This window comes from Monodon monoceros, unplaced genomic scaffold, assembly GCF_005190385.1.
Source record: "Monodon monoceros isolate NGI ecotype Baffin Bay Population unplaced genomic scaffold, NGI_Narwhal_1 Super_Scaffold_21, whole genome shotgun sequence".
Taxonomy (NCBI): domain Eukaryota; kingdom Metazoa; phylum Chordata; class Mammalia; order Artiodactyla; family Monodontidae; genus Monodon; species Monodon monoceros.
In genome coordinates, this window is record NW_021703778.1 from 14,854,676 (window position 1) to 14,879,331 (window position 24,656).

A 24,656-nucleotide genomic window follows, 5' to 3' on the forward strand; every position below is an offset into this window, starting at 1 on the left:
TTCTTTTCACTTTTTAAAAAAAATTAATAAAATAAGTGCTGTGGAAAGGTAAACCATTCTTACCTGTGCTCTCAAGTGGCTGAGTTACACTACAATAATGACTAACCAGGAAAGACTGTCAGGGATATCAAAGTGAATAAAGCAATACAGCCATTTCTTGAAAAGGAAGCTTGTAGGGAGGCACTAAGGTACAGTGGTTGGGCCTATGGGCTCTGGAGTCATATTCCCTTGGATGAATCTTTGTTTCATAATTTTGGGAAAGTTACTTAACCTCTCTGGGTGTTTTGGGTTCCTTCTCTGTAAATGATAAAAGTGACAACCTCTTAGTTTTTGTGAGAATAATATGAGACAAATTTTAAGCATGTCGGTCACTGCCTAGCATATATGAAGAGCTCAATAAATGTTAGATTTTACAAATTTGGAGGTTGCTTTTAAAAATGAATGGGGCTTCTGGTTATGGCAGACAAACTTGTATAAGGCCATCATTTCTACTACTGAGACCAAGCAGGAAAGATAAAAAACATATGAAAAGCATCTGTTGAAGGCATCAGGTGGCTGTCAAAGAACAAGGACCTGAAAAGCCAAGATTCCAAAGAAAGGAAATCACAGAGGTGAAACCAACACTGCTTTCCCTTCAAGGCATTTGACAATTAATGGGCCAGATTTAGAGACAGAAAATTTGAACAGAACTTCAGGCAGTCTCATGGAGTTGTGGAAAACACAGAGTTCAGGACCACTAAGGCAAAAGGTCCATAGTAATTACCCAGGCGTTATGGGGAGATTCCTGAAGGACTACATTCTAAGAAGGGCTAACCAGAAATATACCAGTTTTTATAAGGGCCAATGCTCAACTGTGAATGAGCTTAGTCCTGCTCAGTAGTAAGTAATCTGTTCCCTCCTAACTGCCTAACAAAAAGAGTAAACCCTTCCTTGAAGAAGAAAATATCATCCACAACCTCAAAGCATCTCTTTACTATTTTGTAAACAACGCCCAACATTTGATCAAAAATTACCTAACATGCAAGGAGACATGACCAGTGAATGAAAATCTACAGAAAAAGAAACAAAGTAAAAAAGAGATGATAGAAACAGACCCATAGGAAATCTAGATATTAGAGTTAGCTATAAACTTTAAAAGAACTGTTATTAATATATTTAAGAATATAGATGACAAGATGGTTAATTTCATTAGGTAATTAAATCTATGCAAAAGAAACAAATGGATACCCTGAAACTGAAAAATGCATTAAAGTGAATGGTTGATAATTTGAGAGGAAACTTTTGAAAAAAACAATATGTTTTTTGTGTTTTGACTTCCATCCTAAGTAAACTGTATCTTTGAAATTAACTAAAATAAACAGCTGTGTAGCAATAAGGGCCTATAACTTAAAACATAATTTCAAATCTTTGGTTGAATAATAAAGAGCTATAATCTTGGGAGAGGTAACTTAATTACTTAAAGGAATCTGTGTCCCCACTACTTCTCTCACCAGTATGGTTAGGAGAACACTGTGACTTTGTGAAGGATCATTAAATTCTTTGAACAAATCTGTATTTACTCTTATTTCAAACAGCAGTAGTAACTGCCCTATCTCAATCTCATTAAGATTGTTATAAGTACAAATGTATTTCCTAATTTACTGATCATTATTTATCACAGTCTGCACTGTGAAAAATTATGCTGCTGGAGACATGACTACATACGGAACATGACAGAACTGGAGGTCATCTGAGTGGTTAGTATGGGCAGTTGGCACATTAACAGTTACTAAGAGAGGGGCTTCCCTGGTGGTGCAGTGGTTGAGAGTCTGTCTGCTGATGCAGGGGACGCGGGTTTGTGCCCCGGTCTGGGAAGATCCCACATGCTGCGGAGCGGCTGGGCCCGTGAGCCATGGCCGCTGAGCCTGCGCGTCCGGAGCCTGTGCTCCGCAACGGGAGAGGCCACAACGGTGAGAGGCCCGCATACCGCAAAAAAAAAAAAAAAAAAAAAAAAAGAGTTACTAAGAGAAACATAATTAACTACTGGAATAAATCATTTGAGGGTAATAAAAGTGAAATTTGTGTCAAAAATTTATTCAATGAAATACTAATTTTCTTCCATGTTGAGTAAAATTATTAGTAGTTTCTGAATAAATCAGAATTTTTCTTCTCACTCATGTAAAATATAATAAAATAAAACAAAGCTGGCATTAATCAGTTAAAAGCAACTAATTAGAGTAAGAACTGCACTTACCTTCCGACCTATAACTTTGCTTCGGTATATTTAATCTGAATAGGAATACAAAATTATACTCCTTATATTCTTAGGTTCTTACAATTTCATTAGCTCTATAGCTTAATTAGGAATACTTCTCCTGACTTTATGGGACTGTAATTGTGTAATATACGGGAGTCATATAAAAAGATTACTAAACACCAAACAGTAACAAATATGTATTGGAAAAACACAAATGAGAAATAGATCTGTGACTTGTTTTACATAATCTCCTTGGGAAAGAAAACAATGTTGAGGTATTTTGGGGTCACCACATTAAGGTTTTTTGTTCTGGATTTGTCCTTAACTAGCTCTGTAAACTCAAGCATGTCATTTAACCTTTCTGATTGTCTGCTTAGCTATAAAATAAATAAAGATAAAGATAAAATAAAGATAAATTGTGTATGATCTAACTCCATAATTAAGCCACACACATTTATTAAACACCTTTTATGTGCCAGTGCCTTTGTAAAAGGCTAAGAATATTAAGAGTATAAGTTACTATTGAAGAATTGAAAACTATAACGTATGTGAAAGCACTTTGTCAAGGATAATACATTATGTAATGATAATACATCAATTACATAATACTTATGTAATTGAAATTATAAATATTTTTCTAGAAAGGCCAGGAGCACCTAGCTCTCACCTCAAATGCATGGGGATCCTTATTGTGGCAAATTTTACAAATAGAAATTTGCCCCAGCAAAATAAAATACATGACAGTTATCAGGAAGCAAAGAGGTAGAATAGGAAATAAGTAACCATTTTTTAACCAGGACAGAGAGGCAAATAATAAAGTATGATTTCTTTAGAACTCTAAATTCAGAAGGACTGATAGTCTGGAAATATTAAGAAAGTGTTAAAATTGCCTGTCAGCTTAATATTCTCATGACAAAACAGGAAAACCATAATGGAAAATTTCTCTTTGATTAAATAAAGAAAAGAAAAGGACATTTTAAAAATACCAACCTCACTACAAAGAGAGAATAGGAAAAATAAACTGTGACTCTGCAATGTGAGACACCCATTGAGAAGAGTATAAATAAAGATGACAATTTTGATAATAAAGACTAGTGAGAGAGACCACAATAAGAACACAAACCTCTGTTTTGACAAAGTCTACAATTAGTGAGATTTTAGATTCTAGACTTATTGACTCTGCCTCTTTCCAGAAATTTTACCACTGTTGGTTAAAATGTTGAAAATAATATTCCATAACATCATTCTGCAGTCCCAGCAATACACTAGATTATAATGAAAACTAGAATGAGTTCCTTTGAGCAATATTGTCTCAGCTTCCAGGGAGTGTGATATAAGGATATGGTGGGCTATGATACCAAAACATAGCTCTGGATAAGGAAGCACCAAGCAGAACGGATCTTACATTATATTCTGTGTATACTATTGCCCCAAGTAAATGATTAATTCCACACGGAAGAATTCTTCAAAAGAGTGGAAACATATAACATGGTTATGAGATTTCCAAAAGTTGGCCTATTGAGTTGAAATACAACCATCCCTCACTTTATAGAAAAGATAGATTTCAGAAGACATGACCAAAGTGAATCCTTTTTAAATTGTCAGCATCTTTTTAATAGGCAGGGATTCATTTACCAAGGGAAAAATAACCCTTCAATTGAAAATAAGATGTTGAGTCTGTATTATAAATACCCATTAATCCATGGGTTAATAATGCCCATTATCAATTCACATTGTGACTACTGACTGCCTAAAACATCACATCTGATATATTATTCTTATATTCTTTATTTTCTTCCCCCAAAGTTTAGGTTGTCTAATAGACCTTAATTACACTGTCAATAGAGTTTTAAGCCAAACATGCTATTATTCTAATTTAGACGTTCTGTAAATTAAAGGCTACAATTTAGTCAATTTCCATTCCCTGTCAATTTGGTAAAATGAAACAAACTAAGTTTAAATTTCTTTATTCTGTCACTTTGATCTCTAATTAATCTTTCCTATCAGGTGGCAATAAACATTGGCCAAAGGGATTGTGGACTCAGCTGTCGTGGAATACTTTCAGTATTGGGTCATTGAGCCACACAAGACTTCATGTCTATTAACACTTTTGAAATTATAGCCAAAAAATGTCAAAGAAGTTGACAAGGCAAAAACAAATAAATAGTATAAATATAAGTAATCAGATTTAGATGAAAATCCTTCCAAATTGGAAATATTTTTTCTTAGAGATATTTCATTATACTACCACAAGAATATAATTATTTAATAATTTTATGAAACTCATGGGTCAGAATGCCAAGGATATCAGAATGCAAAATAAAACAAAACCCAAAGAATTAACAATTAGTGCTACTCGGTAGATTTTAAAAATTGTATTTTTTTCAATAAAGCAAAAGAAACCAAGAGGTGAGAAAATGATCTGAGGTTCATGACTGTAAAATGTCCTTTTCTTGACACTTGGAGGAAAAGATAGAGAGGTCAAGTCAATAGGGAAGGAGATTATCAGTACATTACTTACTTCCTTATATCCGAAGATGATGCGTCCATCCATGAGGAGGGTTGCTTGGAATGTGAAGCTTCCCAGGTTGTAATTATCCTGGAGATGTACGTGGTCCCACTGGACAACAAGCGCTGTGCCTATAAACCCCATTGGAACAAAAGAAATGCAGTGAGAAAAATGTATCAATCAATTCTGGTGGGAATCTTCACAAATCATGGATCTAACCTTCACATCTAGGGGCTGTGCTGCTTGAATTTTACATAGTTAACTGGATTTCCGTTACTGACATAGCATTTCGGATACTTTTAAAGAATTGAGTATTCTCTAAATATTTGGTAAAATCTAACCTCATACTGAGGTTAATATTGAGCCCAGTATGGGGGAATTTTGCCTGAGGAAGTCCATTAATGTTAATGGGTACTGTCTGCTTAAATTTCCATGAGCCACTTTCAAAATGCAACCCAAGTGGCTTGAATGAACTTCAAATACATTTGACAAATGCTGAGAGAGAAAGGAACACATTCAGGGAAGCTAGAATCAGACTTGAAAATGTCTATTTCGTACTTAGAATTATACACTTCCATATGCTAAAGAAATTTCTTTAACACTCATGGGAATTTTCCTCTTTAATTCACAATGTCTGCATTCCTTTGTTGTACTGCTTCTAAAAGGTTGCAAGGTAGCTTATAGGGCCTCAGGCTAACATTTCTGAAGCCCCTTTAAGTACACTGGGATGAATCTTCAGTGCTATGTATCATATTCTGATGAGTCAACCTGCCAGTGTTTATTATAAAAGTATTAACATGAAACAGTAATTGAAACACAGTTTAATAGCCACCAATGAGAATATATATTTTGTTTTCATCAGTGTTTCTCTTTTAGGTTTTATTTATATTTATTTATTTATTTTACTGGGGTACATATAGTTGTTTTACAACATTGTGTTAGTTTCTACTGTACAGCAAAGTGGAGTTCCCTGTGCTATACAGCAGGTTCTCATTAGTTACCTATTTTATATGTCTTAGTTAGTGTATATGTCAATCCCAATCTCCCAACTCATCCCACCACCCCTCTTTCCCCCCTTTGGTGTCCATGCGTTTGTTCTCTACATCTGTGTCTCTATTTCTGCCTTGCAAACAGGTTCATCTGTACCATTTTTCTAGATTCTACATATATGCGTTAATATACGATACTTGTTTTCTCTTTGTGACTTACTTCACTCTGTATGACAGTCTTTAGGTCCATCCATGTCTCTATAAATGACCCAATTTTGTTCTTTTTTATGGCTAATATTCCACTGTATATATGCACCACATCTTCTTTATCCATTCGTCTGTCAATAGGCATTTAGGTTGCTTCCATGACCTGGCTATTGTAAATAGTGCTGCAATGAACATTGGGGTGCATGTGTCTTTTTGAGTTATGGTTTTCTCTGGGTATATGCCCAGTAGTGGGATTGCTGGGTCATATGGTAATTCTATTTTTAGTTCTTTAAGGAACCTCCATACTGTTCTCCATAGTGGCTGTATCAATTTACATTCCCACCAACAGTGCAAAAGGGTTCTCTTTTCTCCACACCTTCTCCAGCCATTTATTGTTTGTAGATTTTTTGATGATGGCCATTCTGACTGGTATGAGGTGTTACCTCATTGTAGTTTTGATTTGCATTTCTCTAATGATTAGTGATGTTGAGCATCTTTTCATGTGTTTGTTGGCCATCTGTATATCTTCTTTGGAGAAGTGTCTATTTAGGTCTTCTGCCCATTTTTTGATTGGGTTGTTTTTTTTTTTAATATTGATCTGCATGAGCTGCTTGTAAATTTTGGAAATTAATCCTTTGTCTGTTGATTCGTTTGCAATTATTTTCTCCCATTCTGAGAGTTGTCTTTTCATCTTGTTTATGGTTTGCTTTGCTGTGCGGAAGCTTTTAAGTTTCATTAGGTCCCATTTGTTTATTTTTGTTTTTATTTCCTACTCTCGAAGGCAGGTCAAAAAAGATCTTGCTGTGATTTATGTCAAAGAGCATTCTTCCTATGTTTTCTTCTGAGAGTTTCATAGTTTCCGGTCTTACTTTTAGGTCTTTAATCCATTCTGAGTTTATTTTTGTGTATTGTGTTAGGGAGTGTTCTAATTTCATTAACTGACACTGTTTATTCTTTTTTATTTTTTTAAGAAAACAAATGAGCAGCTAAGATGTTTGCTTAGCTCTAAGTATTGGATTTTCTAATCTTTTAAAAAGTCTTGTTGCCAAAAAATGATGTACAGAAATGAAACTCACAGAACTAAGAGAGCATAACTTATCTCCCAGGTCAGTAAGTATATGATTAAAAAGAAAAAAAATCAATATTGCATGACAGAGAGCTTTTGGGTTAGTGAAGATGTGGAGGTGCTAGGAGAGTAGAGTGCCCAGAGAGGGCATGTATGCTCCATACCCTTTCCCATGTAACTTGCCCTATACGTTTCTTCTGTCTGACTTCCTGAGTTCATTCCTGTACCAGGTGATTGGAGTAGACCAGAACACGGTCATTACTGTGTTTTTGAGTATAACTTAATGCTGAGATCTTTTGACCAAGATGGCAGCATAGGAGGCTCCTGACTTCCCCTTTTCCCATGGATACACTGAATGTACAGCTACACAAGGAGCAATTTCCTTTGAGAGAAATCCAAGATTAGCTGAGTGACTGCTATACATGAGGCAACTGAGAAAATACCCATAATGAAAGTGCACACATCTAGGTGCTTACTGTGATCCTCTGGAGCCCAAAAGAGCCAGTGGGTACTTCCCCTACCTTGTTCCTTTGGTTCAGTCCAAGGATAAAACCAAGTCACCAGCATCTCTCTGGAAGGAGCTTGCACACATGTCTGGCACCCAGCTTTTGTGGCTGCCACCTGAGGACAGGCCCCCAGGTCATCTTGCTCTGAGAGACAATGGGGTTTGCATTCATGAGTCCCACAGGACTGTAGCACACAAAGAAGCAATTGTTAACAGGCACACCTGTGAGCACTTGCATCACTTGCATTGGCTATCCCCTCAAGGCTCAGTAGAGAGGGAGCAGACAAAATACCTGTCTCCCAGTTTATCCCTGGAGAGGATTTGACTGCATACTTTTCCAGTATGCTGCTGCCTGAGGGACTGCCAACAAATCTAGGTGCTGACTGCCATCTTCCCCTTTGGGAAACTGATTGCTCTTGGCACACCCAAAACTACTGGATGCCACTGAGAACAAAGATGGTGCCTTGAACAATCACAAAGGTTTGAAAGACAACCAGGAGCTTGAGCTAAGCTGACTGATGAAGTTCATGTTGTACAGAAAACCACTCTGACAAGACTGAAAGAGGTAGCTATTTATCTGATGTACAAAAACTAACAGTGAGTAAAGAAAAATGAAGAAACAGGGGAATATGTTCCAAACAAGAAACAAGATAAATCTCTAGAAACTGATCTTAATGAAACAGAAGTAAGTGATTTACCCAAATGAGTTCAAAATAACAGTCATAAGTATGCTCACTGGACTTCCCTGGCAGTCCAGTGGTGAAGATTCTGTGTTTCCATTTCAGGGGCCACAGGTTTGATCCCTGGTTGGGGGACCAAGATCCGGTATGCCACACAGTGCAGCCAAAAAACAACAAAAAAAAGATGCTCACTGAGGTCAGGAGAACAATGCACGAACAAAGTGAGAATTTCAATGAAGAGACAGAAAGTATAAGAAGTACTAAATAGAAATCATAGTACTGAAGAATACAATAATTGACTGGAAGTTTTAATAGAGGGGTTCAGCAACAGACTGTATCAAGTAAAAGAAAAGATCAATGCACTTGAAAACATATCAGCGGAACTGATCCAATTAGAGGAGCAGAGAGAGAACAAAAAGAATGAAAAAGAGTGAAGATAGCTTAAGGGACATATGGGACACCATCAAGTAGACGAATATTCACATTATAGGGATTTCAAAATGAGAAGAGAGAGAGAAAGGGGCAGAAGGATTATTCAGAGAGGACTTCCCAGGTGATGCAGTGGTTAAGAATCTGTCTGCCAATGCAGGGGACACGGGTTTGAGCCCTGGTCTGGGAAGATCCCACATGCCTCAGAGCAACTAAGCCCATGCACCACAACTACTGAGGCTGTGTTCTAGAGCCTGCAAACCACAACTACTGAGCCCATGTGCCACAACTACTGAAGCCCACATGCCTAGAGCCTGTGCTCTGCAACAAGAGAAGCCACCTCAGTGAGAAGCCCGCCCACCACAACGAAGAGTAGCCCCGCTCGCCGCAACTAGAGAAAGCTTGCGTGCAGCAATGAAGACCCAACGCAGCCAAAAATAAATTAAAAATAAAATGATTATTCAAAGAACTAATGGCTGAAAACTTCCTTAACCTGGGGAAAAAAAACAGACATCCAGATCCAGAAAGCTCAAAAATACCAAAAAAGATGAATCATAAGGGATTTACACTGAAACACATTATAATCAAATTAACAGAAGTTAACAACAAGGAAAGAATCTTAAAAGCAAGAAGAGAAAAGCAATTTGTTATTTACAAGGAAAATTTTAAAGACTGTTAGTAGATTTTTCTGCAGAAACCTTGCAGGCAAGAGAGAGTGGGGTGAGGCATTCGAAGTGCTAAAAGAAAAAACCTGCTAACCAAGAGTACTTTATTAAGCAAAGTTGTTCTTCAGAATTAAAGGAGAAATAAAGAAATTTCCAGACAAACAAAAGCTGAAAAAGATCTTTACCACTAGACCAGACTTATAAGAAATGTTAAAGGGAGTTCTTCAAGCTAAAATGAAAGAATGCTAGTAAGTAACAAGAATTATATATATAAAAGAAAAACTCACTGGTAAAGGTAAATATATAGTTAAATTCAGAATACTCATAACGGTGGTGGAAAAATCACTTATAACTCTAGTATAAAGGTTAAAAGACAAAAGTTTTAAAAATAACTATAACTACAATAGTTTGTTAGTGGATATGCAATATAAAAAGTTATAAATTGTGATATCAAAAACATAAAATATGGTGGAAGGTGTAAAAATGTAGAGCTTCTGTATGAGTTTGAAGTTAGTTGTTATCAGCTTAAAATTGATTGTATAAGATGTTTTATGTAAGTCTCATAGTAACCACAGATCAAATACTTAACACACAGAAGATAAATACAATGAATTGAAGCGTATCACTACAGAAAATCAAATCACAAAGGAGAGTGAGAAAAAGAAAGGAACAAAGGAATTACAAAACAGCCAGAAGACAGCTACCAAAATGGCAACAGTAAACCATACCTATCAATAGTTACTTTAAATGTAGATGGACTAAATTCTCCAATCAGAAGACACAGACTGGGTTAAGAGTTTAAGAAAAAGACTTAACTATATGCTGCCCACAGACACTCACTTCAGTTTTAAGAACACACGTAGATTAAAAGTAAAGGTATGGAAAAAGATTTTCCATGCAAATGGAAACCAAAAGAAAACAGAGGTAGGTATACTTATGCCAGAAAAGTAGACTTTTAAGCCAAAACTTGTAACAAGAGACAAAAGAAAGATCATTATTCAATAATAAAGAGGTCAATTCATCAAGAGGATATTAACAATTGTAAATGTTTATAAATATTTATGTATCCAATCATAATACCTAAATATATAAAGCAAATATTAACAGATCTAAAGGCAGAAAGAGACAGCAATACAATAAAAATAGGGAACTTCATATCTCACTTTCAACAATGGATAGATCATTCAGACAGAAAATCAATAAGGAAACATTGGACTTAAACTACATATTAGAGCAGGTGAACCTTACAGAAATACATAGAACAGGGAGACACAAGAGGGAAGAGATATGGGAACATATGTATATGTATAACTGATTCACTTTGTTATAAAGCAGAAACTAACACACCATTGTAAAGCAATTATACCCCAATAAAGATGTTAAAAAATAAATAAATAAAATACACTTGAAAAAAAAAAAAGAAATACATAGAACATTTCATCAAACAGCAGCAGAATGCACATTTTACTGAAGTGCACATAAGACATTCTCTAGGATAGATAATTTTTTTAGGCCACAAGACAAGTCTTAACAATTTTAAGAGGCCTGAATTCATATGAGGCATCTTTTCTGACCAAAATGGTATAAAACTACAAATTAACAGCAGAAGGAAAACTGGAAAATTCACAAATACATGGAGATTAAAAAATATCCTCCTGAAAAACCAGTGGGCCAAAGAAGAAATCAAAAGGGAAATCTAAAATATCTTGAGATAAATGAAAATGGAAACAAAACATAAAACTTAAGGGATTCAGCAGAGGCAATTCTAAGAGGAAATTTATAGAGATAAATGCCTACATGAAGAAAAAAGAAAGATCTCAAAAAACAACCTAACCTTACACATCAAGGAACTAAAAAAGAAGAACAAACCAAGCCCAAAGTTAGCAGAAGAAGGAAATATCAAAGATCAGAATGGAAATAAAAGAAATGGAGACTAAAAAGATCCATTAGATAGATATCACTAGAATGATAGAAAAGATCATTGAAACTAAGAGCTTTCTTAAGATAAAATATTTGACAAAACTTTGGCTAGACTAAGAAAAAAGAGAAAGTATAAATAAAATCAGAAATGAAAGAGGAGACACTACAACTGATAACACAGAAAACAAAGGACCATAAGAAACTATTGTACTGTGAACAATCATATGCCAACAAATTGGACAACCTAGGACATATGGATAAATTCCTAGAAACATACCATCAATCAAGATTGAATCACAAAGAAACAGAAAATCTGAACAGACCAATTACTAGTAAGGAGATAGAATCAGTAATTATAAAAGTTCTGACAAAGAAAAATCCAGGACCAGATGGCTTCACTGGGGAACTTTATGAAACAGTTAAAGAAGAATTAATACCAATTCTTATCAAAGTCTTCCAAAATAGAGAAGAGAGAACACTTCCAAACTCATTTTTCAAGGCCAGCATTACCCTGATACCAAAGCCAAATGAGGACACTACAAGAAAAAAAACTTACAGACCAATATAGCCAATGAACATAGATGCAAAAATACTCAACAAAATCTTAGCAAACCATATTCAACAGTACATCAAAAAGATCATATACCATGATCAAGCTGGATTTATTCCTGAGATGCAAGGATGATTCAACATGCACAAATCAATAAATGTGATATGCCACATTAACAAAATGAAGGATAAAAATCATATGATGATCTCAATAGATGCAGGAAAAGCATCTGACAAAATTCAACATCCTCTCATGATAAAAACTCTTAAATCAGATATAGATAGAATGCATCTCAACAAAATAAAGTCCATATATGACAAGCCCATAGCTAACATCATACTCAAGGCTAACAAGATACTAAGCAGAAAGCTTCTCCTCTAAGATCAGGAAAAAGACAAGGACACCCACTCTCACCATTTTTATTCAACATAATACTGGAAATCCTAGCCAGAGCAATTAGGCAAGAAAAAGAAATAAAAGGCATACAAACTGGAAAGGAAGAAGTAAAACTGTCACTATTTACAGATGCCTGTATTGTATACAGAAAACCCTAAAGACTCCAAAAAAACTGTTGGAACTAATAAATGAATTCAGTAAGCTTGCAGGATTCAAAATCAATATACAGAAATGTGTTGTGTTTCTATGTGCTAATAACAGACTATCAGAAAGGGAAATTAAGAAAACAATCCCATTTACAATTGCATCAAGAAAATACCTAGGAATAAATTTAACTAAAGGGGCGAAAGCCCTGTATACTGAAAACTGTAAGACAATGATGAAAGAAACTGAACAAGGCACAAATAAATGGAATGATATTTCATGTTCTTAGATTGGAAGAATTAATATTGTTAAATTTTCGATGCTACCCAAAACAATCTACAGATTCAATGCAATCCCTATCAAAATTACAATAGCATTTTTCACAGAAATGAAAAAAACCCTAAAATTTGTATGGAACCACAAAAGACTCCAAATAGCCAAGCAATCTTGAGAAAGAAGAACAAAGCTGGAGGCATTATACTTTCTGATTTCAAAGTATATTACAAAGCTATAGTAACCAAAACAGTGTGGCTTTGGGATTAAGGAAAAAAGACACATAGATCAATGGAACAGAGTACAGATCCCAGAAATAAATCCATGCTTATACGGTCAATTCATTTTCAATAATGGAGCCAAGAATATACAATGCAGAAGAACTGTTTCTCAACAAACTGGATAACTGTGCTGGGAAAACTGGATAGCCACATGCAAAAGAATATACCATACACAAAAATAAACTCAAAATGGATTAAAGACTTGAATGTTATACCTGAAATGTAAAACTCCTAGAAGAAAACATAGAGGGTAAGCTCCTTGACATAGGTCTTAGTAATCATATTTTTTATTTTGTATTTAACACCAAAAGCAAAAATAAACAAGTTGGACTACATCAAACTAAAAATATTCTGCACAGCAAAAGAAACCATCAACAAAGTGAAAAGGGAGCCTATGGAATAGGAGAAAATATTTGCAAACCATGTATCTAATAAGGGATTCTATCCAAAATAAATAAAGAACTCACACAACTCAATAGCAAGAAAACAAATAACCTAATTAAAATATGGGCAAAGGACCTAAACAGCCATTTTTCCAAATAAGACATATAAATGGCCAAGAGGTTCATGAAAATGTGCTCAGTATCACTAATCATCAGAAAATACAAATCAAAAGCACAACGAGACATCACCTCACACCTGTTAAGATGTCTATTATCAAAAGGACAAGAGGTAACAAATCCTGGAAAGGATGCAGAGAAAACAGAACCCTTATAGTCTGTTGGTGGAAACGTAACTGGAACAGACACTGTGCAAAACAGTATGGAATTTCCTCAAGAAATTAAAAATAGAAAACTACCATATGATCCAGGAATCCCACTACTGGGTGTATACCAAAGGAAACAAAATGACTTCCTTAGAGAGATATCTATACTCTCTTGTTCATTGAAGCATTATTTAAAGCAGCCAAAGTATGAAAACAACTTAAGTGTTCATTTATGGATGAATGGATAAAGAATATGTGGTATATATACACAATGGAATATTATTCAGCCCCCAAAAGAATGAAATCCTGCCTTTGTGACAACATGGATGTATCTGGAGGGCATTAAGCTAAGTGAAATAAGCCAAATAGAGAAAGAGAAAAACTGCACGGTATCACATACATGTGAAATCTAAAAACAAAACAAAACAAAGACAATCGACCTCAAAGAAACAGATTTTAGAATGTCGGCTGCCAGGGACTAGGGTCTGGGGGAAATAAAGGGATGCTGACAAAAGGATACCAACTTTCATTTATACAATGAATAAGGTATGAGGATCTAATGTATGACACGGTGACTACAGTTTCTAACACTGTACAATATAATTGAAATTTACTGAGAATAAAACTTAAATGTTCCCACCCGAAAAGAAAAAAGGTACATATGTGAGGTGATGAAAATATTAATTAACTTGATGGTGGAAATTCTTTCACAATGTATATATATATATATATATATATATATATATATATATCAAATTATCACACTATACCCTTTAAATATAGAAATCTATTTATTTCCTTGAGGTAAAACTTTAGAAGTAAAAAACATTTTTTTTTTTTTAACTTTTACCTTGGTACTTTTAGTTATAAGCAGCACCCAAGACATACCCCTGTTGTAAGTGAAAACCCAGGTCTCTTCCTTCCATGGGCATCTCTGTATCTATACAACCATTTTTCTAAAAACTGGAAAAGGCAAGAGGACAATAATAGCCAGGAAACTTCCCATAATCATAGAAGTAAAAGGGTTTTCTGATCATGAAATTCCTCCTAACAACCACTTCTTTTCTTTCACATGTGTTCACAACTCTCAAGCTCTAGTCTCCTTCTTACTCACTAATTTCTAATAGACACTTTGACGGTGCAGAGGAAACACTGAAATGGAGGGCAGATGAGCTAGACTTGTGTGCTGCCTCTAATACTTTGTGTGTGACCTTGGACACAATTAACCTGCTTGAACCTGTTTCTTCTACAACATGGGAGGAATAATTCTTGCCTTCTAGGGATTTCTGCAATCAATCAAAAAATATATAGTTTCCTCAAATTCTTTGTGCACAAGAGAGGTCTACCTAAATTGAGTAATTAAATGTTTTTCATGCAAATTCTGGTGACGATATTTTCAATACATTGTTAGTAGCAGACTTTTAAAAAATAACACTAATTGTGCAAATATGTTTTATATTATGTAGTAGCACAGCTCCCCCAGCATTTAATTTAAATGGTTCTACTAGTAAGATTAGTTGAGTGTAAATGTTATCATTAAATTTTAAAATTAATTACATGTCTCTACCTTGTTTTATTGAATAATCAATATATCAAATTTTACCTTTTATTACAAGTTGCTGAATCTAAAACTTTATGGTCTGCAGGTTAGTGAGAGTGGCTTTTAGAGATACGATCTTGTATTTCTCTAAGCAGCGCCTTACTCACATATTGCTTCCTAGGTAGTACCTAATATAGGAAGTAATTAGGTAAGTGAACCAAAAAGACACTTTCTTTGGTCATCAGCTATGATGTAGGAGAATAATCGGCCAAGAGCAAACCTTGGAATTCACCAAAGAGCTGGGTTAGTGTGGTGCATCTCTTGGCTTATGACTGACAATCTTACACTGTTTTTCTGATGATGGGCACAAAATCTAATGGTAAAGTTCTTCCTGGCAGATCTGAAGTTGTAATTTAAGCTCATATAACAGACCACATGAGCTGCTGTACCATCCTATGTGCTTAATGGAACTGAGCAGTTGCAACTTAGTATCCCTAGGGTGATCAAACTGTCTAATCAGTAATGGATGCCAATTTCTTAATCTCTAAAATAAAAACAGGCAGGTAGGTTGATCTAGGGGCATTTAAGGTCACTACTAACTCCGAATTTTCTGATTCTGTGCTTGATTAGGCTTCTGATCACTGCAAGACTTACGCTTTCTATTTGCTATTTATGAGCCACCAAATTATTTTTCTAATAAAAGGTTTAGTTTTACAATTTCTCTAGTTTTTGTGCATTAATATTCTGTGACTCAGACTTCTAGGCTGGCTATAATATTTGGAAGCATCGTCTGATTTTTAAAATCTAGTGCTTTAATGCTTACAGAAATATTATCTTAGAAGAAATGTTCTAAACTGCTGTCTCCTCTAGAGAAGTTTTTGCTTTCCTAAAATGTTGAGTTTCCCATCCTTAAGCATTCCTTCAATGATCCTAACCAATCAAAGTTGGAAATATTTCAGTAAGTTGCTATGGTATAAAAGGACTTTGTGAAGATCCTTACAATACTGAAAAGTGCTTCAATCATTTAATAAAACACAGGCAGTTACTAGCTTTTATTATTATATTGTAAGAATGCAATATTCCCATTGGTTATCACACAGAAGATATTTCAATAAAGTAAAATACAGTAATTCTTGAGTATTTGTACCGTCACAACTCTCAGAATTAAAAATCATCTTACATACCTAATTTTTTTCATGTATTCATTCATTGAATAATTAATTATTGAGGACCGACTGTGTATTGAGTTCTTGTGCCAGGTATTGAAGAGAAAATAATTTCTTATAAATAGTCACAGTCCTAGTTTTTAAAGAATTTAGAATCCAGTTGAAGTGGCATACATTAATTTTTAAAAATCATTTAAATAAAAGTAAAATTTAAATATTGAGCTACCTAGGTACATGGGTGTGTGAGAGAGCATATGGGGAAATAGACTTAATATGCTTTACGATTTTTTTTTTTTTTTTTTTCCCAGTACGCGGGCCTCTCACTGTTGTGTGGCCTCTCCCGTTGCGGAGCACAGGCTCCGGATGCACAGGCTCAGCGGCCATGGCTCACAGGCCCAGCTGCTCCGTGGCATGTGGGATCCTCCCGGATCGGGGCACGAACCCGTGTCCCCTGCATTGGCAGGCGGACTCCCAACCACTGCGCCACCAGGGAAGCCCCTGCTTTATGATTTTGATGCTAACAGTCTAAAAACTTGGTCATCAGAAGCTTGTGCCCATGAGTAAATGTTCCCAACATCACCTAGTAAGTGACAAAGCTTGGAAAATACTCAACTTTCTTATTTACTTAGGGTAGATTCATTCTGTCTAGTAGGTCAGGGGATAAGCTTCAGATAAGTTGCTCACTGTAGCTCTGTCTAAAGTATACTTAAAATCTACTTGTACATCTTTGGGCCTTGGTACCTCAGTTTTTTTAAGTGGGAGGACAGAGTATAACAGTTCTTAAAATAATAGAAGGAAATAATTATTATGGCTAACATTTAGTATTACTTCATATTGTAAGTGTAAGGATCACACTTTGGTGTTATTCAAATTGTTTGAAATGCATTTCTCAAAGTGTACATCTAAGTATGTTTAGTTTTCTTCCTCTTTTGCTATTTTGACCTGTAAAGTGGCTTTATCACACTGGTCAGATCTCTTTCAGCAAAATGATGTCATTTTCTGAAAGCCATGGTCACGAGTAAGTCTATGCTACCCCATAGTAATTTTCTTCCTTGCTCATTAAGGCAAGACAAGAGAAGAAATAACTCTGTTCAGGCCACATGCTTTCATTATTTTAAAAGATAAAATTGTCATTTGGGCAAATAAATACTATTTTTGTATTATAAAGAGAACAGAAATTTCTATCTTTAAGTTTCCAAAACTACTCTTCTTTTCCTATAATTTCGTTTTCTACTAAAGTTACAGCTTTCAATAAGATGCAGACATGAAAATTCATTTATGTCTTTAGGACGTTACATTTCTTACTTAGATTTGAATGGTACTTAGCGACATATTCTAGGTCTTTTCTGACTATTTTATATGCCCCACAAAGAAATAGTAGGGATAGATTGTTGTCAGTTACTCTATTTCATATTTCAAAGTCAGGAAAACCTTTTTCTTGAGTGATTTTAATTACCCACAATCCTAGATTTTTAAAAGGTGTGTTCATCTTATTGTACATATTATTCAAAAGTTTTGGAAATTTAATATCAATATATTATGCCACTTGCCTCTATGTGAAGATCAAAACTAACAAATTATCCTTTGTTTTTTTTAATAGGAGGGACGTATTGCAACTAGCATAAAATAAATGTATTTGCTTTGTTCGAGGCGTCGTTTACAGCAACTCATATATTATAGTGTCCAATACATGTTAATAAACATTTGTTGAATGAACAAATGAATAAACGAGTGACATTTAACCACATACTTTACTCCACATATTAACAGTATTAACAGCTGCAGTGTAACATTTGTCATCTCGGGGCATTTGTATCAAGCAGTTTAAAATTCCAGTCTACCCCCAAAAAACCCAAGGTTACTAAAATATTAATATGAATCTGATGATCAATGTTTATAAGTATACATTTAGTAAAAAATAGGCTAACCAATACATACCATTATCAAAATATCTGACCGTTGAATTTCTGGATACACTGGGATCAAAATTTGCCATTAAAGGTGCTATGTACTGTGTGGCTGTTAGCATTCGATGTACAACTTCTCCAGTGTATATGAAACCTATAATTAGAAAAATAATAAATATGTTAAGAAAAAGTCCAGAAAATTTTAATTAAAACATCCCAACTCACCTTCAGTCACATTTCAAAAATAAAATATCATGGTAGCTAAAAAAAAGAAACATAATTTATGTCTTAATGTCTGATCAGCAATAGTTGAGTCTGGATTAGGTGACAAATTCCCATATGATTTGGTAGCACCTTGCAGACTGGTAAATCAGAAATCTATAGTATGTACAACTTTAATTGCAGGAAAGTGACTATTACCTGGAAGAGATTATTAGGCTGAAGAGGCTACTATAGTACTATAAGTAATTCAAACATTAAATTTGCCTTTAGTAATCCCTTGTTATCTTAAACGCTAGTCAAACAGGCAAGTCCAGCTTACAAATGAATGTATTTTCATGATGTTGAATTGCCTTTCTTAATCTCAGTTTAGGACATTTTAGAAATCACACATGTGTATCTTTAATACTAAAATGAAGAAAATGTTTTGGACCATCTTTTCAAAGTTGAAAGGAGGCTAAACACTCATGGAAAAACTTCACATTTCTCAGATTGCTCAAGTAGCACTGTGTCAAGGAGGTAGACTATATGTTTTCAGATAAGATGGTAAAACACTGATAATGCACAAATGCCTCTCTATTTAGAGGGTTATCAATGCCAGCCTATTCTAGCTGTTGGATAAGGAGAGCGAATTTACTATGGAGAACTTCAGTCTTGAATTAACTTTCAATACCTCCCATGTTACAACCCTACCCACTTTCAATTATTCACACTGGGTTTATTTACTTTGTGGATTATCCATGACAAATTGTTAATCCTATACTGGCTTCTTGCCTCCAAGGTCTTTAGCTGCCTAAAAGGAGAGTCAGCTCAGGGAATACCAACTAATTTTTCATATTAACCTAGGAAGTGCACAATTAAGAACATAAAAAATGCACACATACACACATACATTATTACAAAATAAAATCCAAAGCAAGTTATTTGTGACAATGCAATTGTAATGTTTAGGCAATCGTAAGTTAAGGGGTTACTATAGATCTGGGGTTACTATAGATCATTTTTCTATTTCCATTAGAATTAATTTAAAAAGTGGGACATTTTTTAAAACCACAAAACTATGTAGAATTTAAACTTCTAAAACTGTAAAACTTTTATCTCACTTCATGGTCTGAATAAAGCTTTCATTGGCATATCATAGCCTTTATTGTTTTAAATTCTCAACTGTAATTTCTAGATAAGTTATTGGAGAATTAAATCTGTAGTCATTTACTTTGAAATCAATTTCTGTCTTTCCAGCAATGTCGTCTTTCCTTTGACTTCCTGTTTTTTTTGCGGTACGCGGGCCTCTCACTGTTGTGGCCTCTTCCGTTGTGGAGCGCAGGCTCTGGACGCGCAGGCTCAGTGGCCTAGCCGCTCCGCGGCATGTGGGATCTTCCCGGACCGGGGCACGAACCCGTGTCCCCTGCATGGGCAGGCGGACTCTCAACCACTGCGCCACCAGGGAGGCCCCTTTGACTTTCTTTTTTATTTTTCATCAAAGGCATAATTGAATCATAGCTATTCACCTTTAAAAATGATGCTTAAACTGGTAAAATCTTTAGCATGTTTTAATCATCCATTACTCTTTGTTTCTCATTTGCCAAAAAATATCTTTCAAAATAAATTCCCTATGTCTTGAGCAGAACTTTGTACATTTGCCTTTTCACGTAGCTCAAGTGTACTAAAAGATATGATAGGGTGGAAGAGTCATTGCTTTTATTTGATTTCCCTGTAATTTTCAGAGCCACGCTCTCAACGTTCAAAGTCCAACATCACATCCTTAAAATTATAAAGATGAAGCGTGACTATTTTTCAGGGTCTATGATTTACTTCTTTTCTCCTATCCTCATCAGCATGCTTTTATATTCACCATTAATTTCACCATTAAAATGAATACAAAAATTCTATAAATATGATCTTTTACAGAAAAAATTGAATTATACTCTGAAAGTGTTCTTTCAGGGACAGTAGCTCTGGATAGTTTATTCCCTTACTTTAAATTCTCCATGTATTAATAAGAGAAACTGATTTATTTAAAGAATAAAGAGGGCAGTAGTTCAAGGCAGTAAGATAATTTTAAATCAATACAGAATTCATTCACCAAAACAACTCTGTAAGAAATGCGGCAGCAATTCCTAGAAAAACAGAATTGAAAAATGCGGAGCCATTAATGATTTCAGATACTTAATTATTACTATTAGTTTTTAAAATAAATAAGATTTATATTTATTTTTAGATTTGGCAAAACATTATTTTTCCACTCTATTGTATGTAACTCAGTCTTTCAGATCATGAGAATCATTACCTGCCGCTTCGCCCCATCAGGAGGAAGTTTTCTAGAACTACAATTTCCCAAAGTTTAAAGGTGAAGTCTCAAATTACTCCCAATGAACTAAGTAGAATGATGGAAGAATTTGCTAATGTGTAAAAGTTATAATTACAACTCTCGATTCTTCTATTATTATAACATTAATATAAATTATAAGTGCTAGTCCTATGAGTATTATAGCTGCTACAACTACTACTAACAAGGAAGTCTGCCTCTACTATTAATCTTCTACCACTATTACTACCACCACCACCAAGACTAACGTGAAAAACAAGCCAAGGATACAAGAACTCCACTACGCCACAAAATGAGTTTAGTTTTGCTAATTCAGAGAATACTTCTTGTTTACTTGGGAACTGAAACCCAATTCCTTCATTATCTTAGGTTAGCTCGTAGTGACTATGAAGTGAAATGCTTGATTGTAGCGATGGGCTCTCCTGAGTTACCCTTACATTCCTAGGTTTTAAAAATATCATTTCAGCAGTGATTCATAACTGAGTGGAGAGAAACCTTACAGGCCTGCTGAGAGCAGGGAGGGAAGTGTAATAAGGTGTTGAATAAGAACCAGCTATGCAAAGTAAAGAGCCCTTTAATGGAATAAATCTTTTCCAAATCTTCAAAGGAATTCATAGCTACCAATACCCCGCTTAGACATTTGTCTCTTTTCTTTAGTTGTCTTGGGCATGTCCAGTTGTACAGAAAAAATATTTCATTTTTCAATTTAGGCAACATATATTTACTGTTTTTTTCAAACTTGGTTGTAGCCATTTGAAGAGCTAATCACAAAATGTCTTTTACTTACTATGTGCTTCTAATTTAAATAGCACTCACCTACCTAGCCATAAGATGTGTAGAAAAGTGGTTATTACCCAGGTAATTCAGAAAGATACCTCCACTTAAAAGATCCAAATTAGAGAAGCAAATGTATTTTGTTTTTTGAATTTCAAGTGATAGCTACACACTGCATTTCTCTTGCCTTCATGAGTAAACCTAAAGTCAAGTTCTGAGCTCAGCTGAAATTGACGGCTTTGCTCTTGCAACTGAAGGATCTCCTTGGGCTGTTTCTGTAGATGGTCTCTAGTCACTTGAATAGTCCAGTTTTAAATCTGTAAACCTCATCAAGTCATTTGAGGATTCTATCATTGTAAGTCCTGGCATGAATGACCCTTGCCCAATCATTATATATTTATTAACCACAATTATATATTTACTAACTACAAATATTATTGTGATCATTGTGAAATTAACCAATATCTGTATACCACTTTACCAATTACATTATTTTCATACAGTTTCTTCACTGTATCCTTATAATAACTTTGAAAGGAATTATTATTATTTCTATTTATTAAGTGAAGCATGTAATGAGGCTGGGTAATTTGCTTAAAGCCACATGGCTAGAATTGGTCTTCTGATTCCAAATTTTATGACCTCCTCACAACATACTTTAGAATTCATTATGTGTCCAGCACTATATACTCTCCCTCACTGGATTTCATACTTAAACAAGGAGTTTGAGGAGGAAAAGACCTGCCCTCTCTGTGAAAGCTCCACTACCTCTACCTTGGAGCAGAGCGGCAGTCACCTTAAATCCTGCTACTTTTATTGTACTGCTTTTATTAACTGCAAATTGTACAAATAGAGTTAAAATAGATTCCTCCATCAAAAGCCACCAAGTGACTCTCAAGTTGGTAGGTGAATGACATATGATTAGGGAATATATTTGACGGTGAAATCCAATTATTTCCTAGCTGTGTGACATAAGTTCCCGACCTCTCTGTGGCTCAGTTCCCTAATCTGTTAAATGGAGGAGTAATATCTACATCATTGGGTTGTTATGATGGCTGAATGAGTCAATACGTTAAAAAACACTCAAAGATAATGTTTAAAACAAAAAATTTGCAGGAAAAAAATCAATTAAATTCTATTTTTCACCCCTTGAAGCCTTTTCTGCCTAATGCCTAATAGTTGATTAGACCTGCACTAGGATGTTTATATAACATCAAAATTGTGCTTCAGACTCAAATGATATGATACGTGTTTCGTGGCATTATTCCAATTTGGGTTAAGGTGTACCATTGAACCTAACTACAAGACAACAGGTAATAAAACAGCCTTGATGTCCAAAGTTCTACACTTATGTAGATATATGTTTCCTTACATTCTGATGGAATAGCACCTTGTAAAAATATCAACCTCCTATTGGTTGCAAATGGTTGTTTCATTTAATTGAAAGTGTCACAGTTATGAAGGAAGCACGAAAAGGCTATAATTTCCTGTGAGACATTCTGTGAAACTTTAATGTGTGAAGAGCTACATAAAATATTCTACTTCATCATCTTTCAGTTGATATTTTTGACCCCAGGGGAAAGGTTGGATCTGATGGGTAAGCCTGTAGGACAGTGAACACTTATATTTAAATGCTGCCTTTAGAGTACAAATGACAATGGTGTATGCAACTGTTGCCACCTTTGTGACACGTGTACCATGACCCCTACACATTAATCAAATAGATCTGAAATTTATGGTCTTTTATCCACGAAGATTTGGAGAACAGATTCCTCACACTGATGCTTCCGTAACCTTATATATGACCTGTCCCATCTCTATGCATGAAGAACTGAGTTGTTTAACTGGGTGTTGTTTGTGGTTATTGTTTTATCAGTTGCTCTGTGTTTGTGGTGGACAACTTGCTTGAAGCAAACAAATGCAGTTTGAGCATAATTCAACTTACATTTTGCACAAATGCCATTTTACGAATCACAGTACATTATCACGTGCTATAAACTAGCCCCTTTCAGACAAATACTTGTTTGTAGTTCAGTTAGCCTTTTAAACACAACCACATGTGGCAGCAACTGCTAACTTGAAAATTAAAAGTTGTGGCAAGTTATCTGGTAGCTAACTGCCTGCCAGCTGCAACTGTACAATGAATGACGGGTTTCACGTAACAGGCTTCCTCTGGACAAAACTGTTGCTAGTAGACCACATAGTTCACTGTGAGGATGTTGGTGTGTACATGCAACTTAGACATTAAAGAAAAAAACAGAAGCATTTCTGAAGTTCATGTGAACTTGCTAACCACGGGCTCCTAGGAAGCAACCTATACTCTTGTCAATCACCAAATACCTTTCCTTTACAATTCCAACCAGGTGTCAAGGTGTCAATCATATTTTATATATTGAAAACTTATATATGTCAAAATATATCACATCTCATAGACTCCTTTATCCTATTGGCTTAAGGCCACAATGGGGACTACAAATCACAACAGTCACCCTCTGGGGGAAAAAAGCAACCAGTGACAACTTGGTTATTGGCTGCAAATTATGGTCATGAAATTACCAATATAAAATTTATGTTGATGATATAAAGTGCCTCTCTCCAACTCCAGAAGGAAAGGACAGGAGCCAGAATTATGTAGGTGAGGAAAGGAAGAGAGACAAAAATCCGTAACTTCTTTCATTTTCATTTTTAACTATTAACAAAATTGTTGCCTGTAGTTCTTGCCTTCTCCATCTTATTTCTTATAAGATGCAACTTCTTTCTTCTCCATCTTATTCAAATAAATAATGTAACATGTTCTTAGCTCATGTTAATTCTCAGTTGTTATGGTCAACAGTTCCCCTCTTCCCTCTGTTCTAAAGGCTTCTGATTATCTGGGATTTCCAGAGAGGGGTCCTTTCACGCTGCAGACAGTGAATGGCACCCCCAGGAGTTGGGTAGTGCATGACCTACATGCTTTTCATGGAGGCACTGCATTGCTCCTTTTTACCTAAAAATCAAGTCCATCCCCTCTGTCCAGATGGATCCAGGTACTATATTTTGAAAGCCTTACTCTTGCAAGGGGGAGAAGGGGAGGGTTGCTTTGAATGACTTATGGCCCTAGACTGAGGATTCAGGGATCCTGTTGTCAAATGCTGGACTTACATGTAGCAGCCAAATTATAGTTGGGAG

The 24,656-nt window shown here is 35.2% G+C and overlaps 1 protein-coding gene across 4 annotated transcripts in view; it reads right to left on the bottom strand.

The window, feature by feature from the left end:
- PLXDC2 (plexin domain containing 2) overlaps window positions 1-24,656 on the bottom strand; it is a 406,453-nt gene that overhangs the window by 120,993 nt on the left and 260,804 nt on the right. For all 4 annotated transcript variants that reach the window (XM_029239265.1, XM_029239268.1, XM_029239267.1 and 1 more), the window contains 2 exons: window positions 18,201-18,323; window positions 4,758-4,876 (listed from right to left, as the gene is read on the bottom strand). In XM_029239265.1, the coding sequence (XP_029095098.1) occupies window positions 4,758-4,876; window positions 18,201-18,323 (242 nt within the window). The remainder of the gene's footprint in view (window positions 1-4,757; window positions 4,877-18,200; window positions 18,324-24,656) is intronic.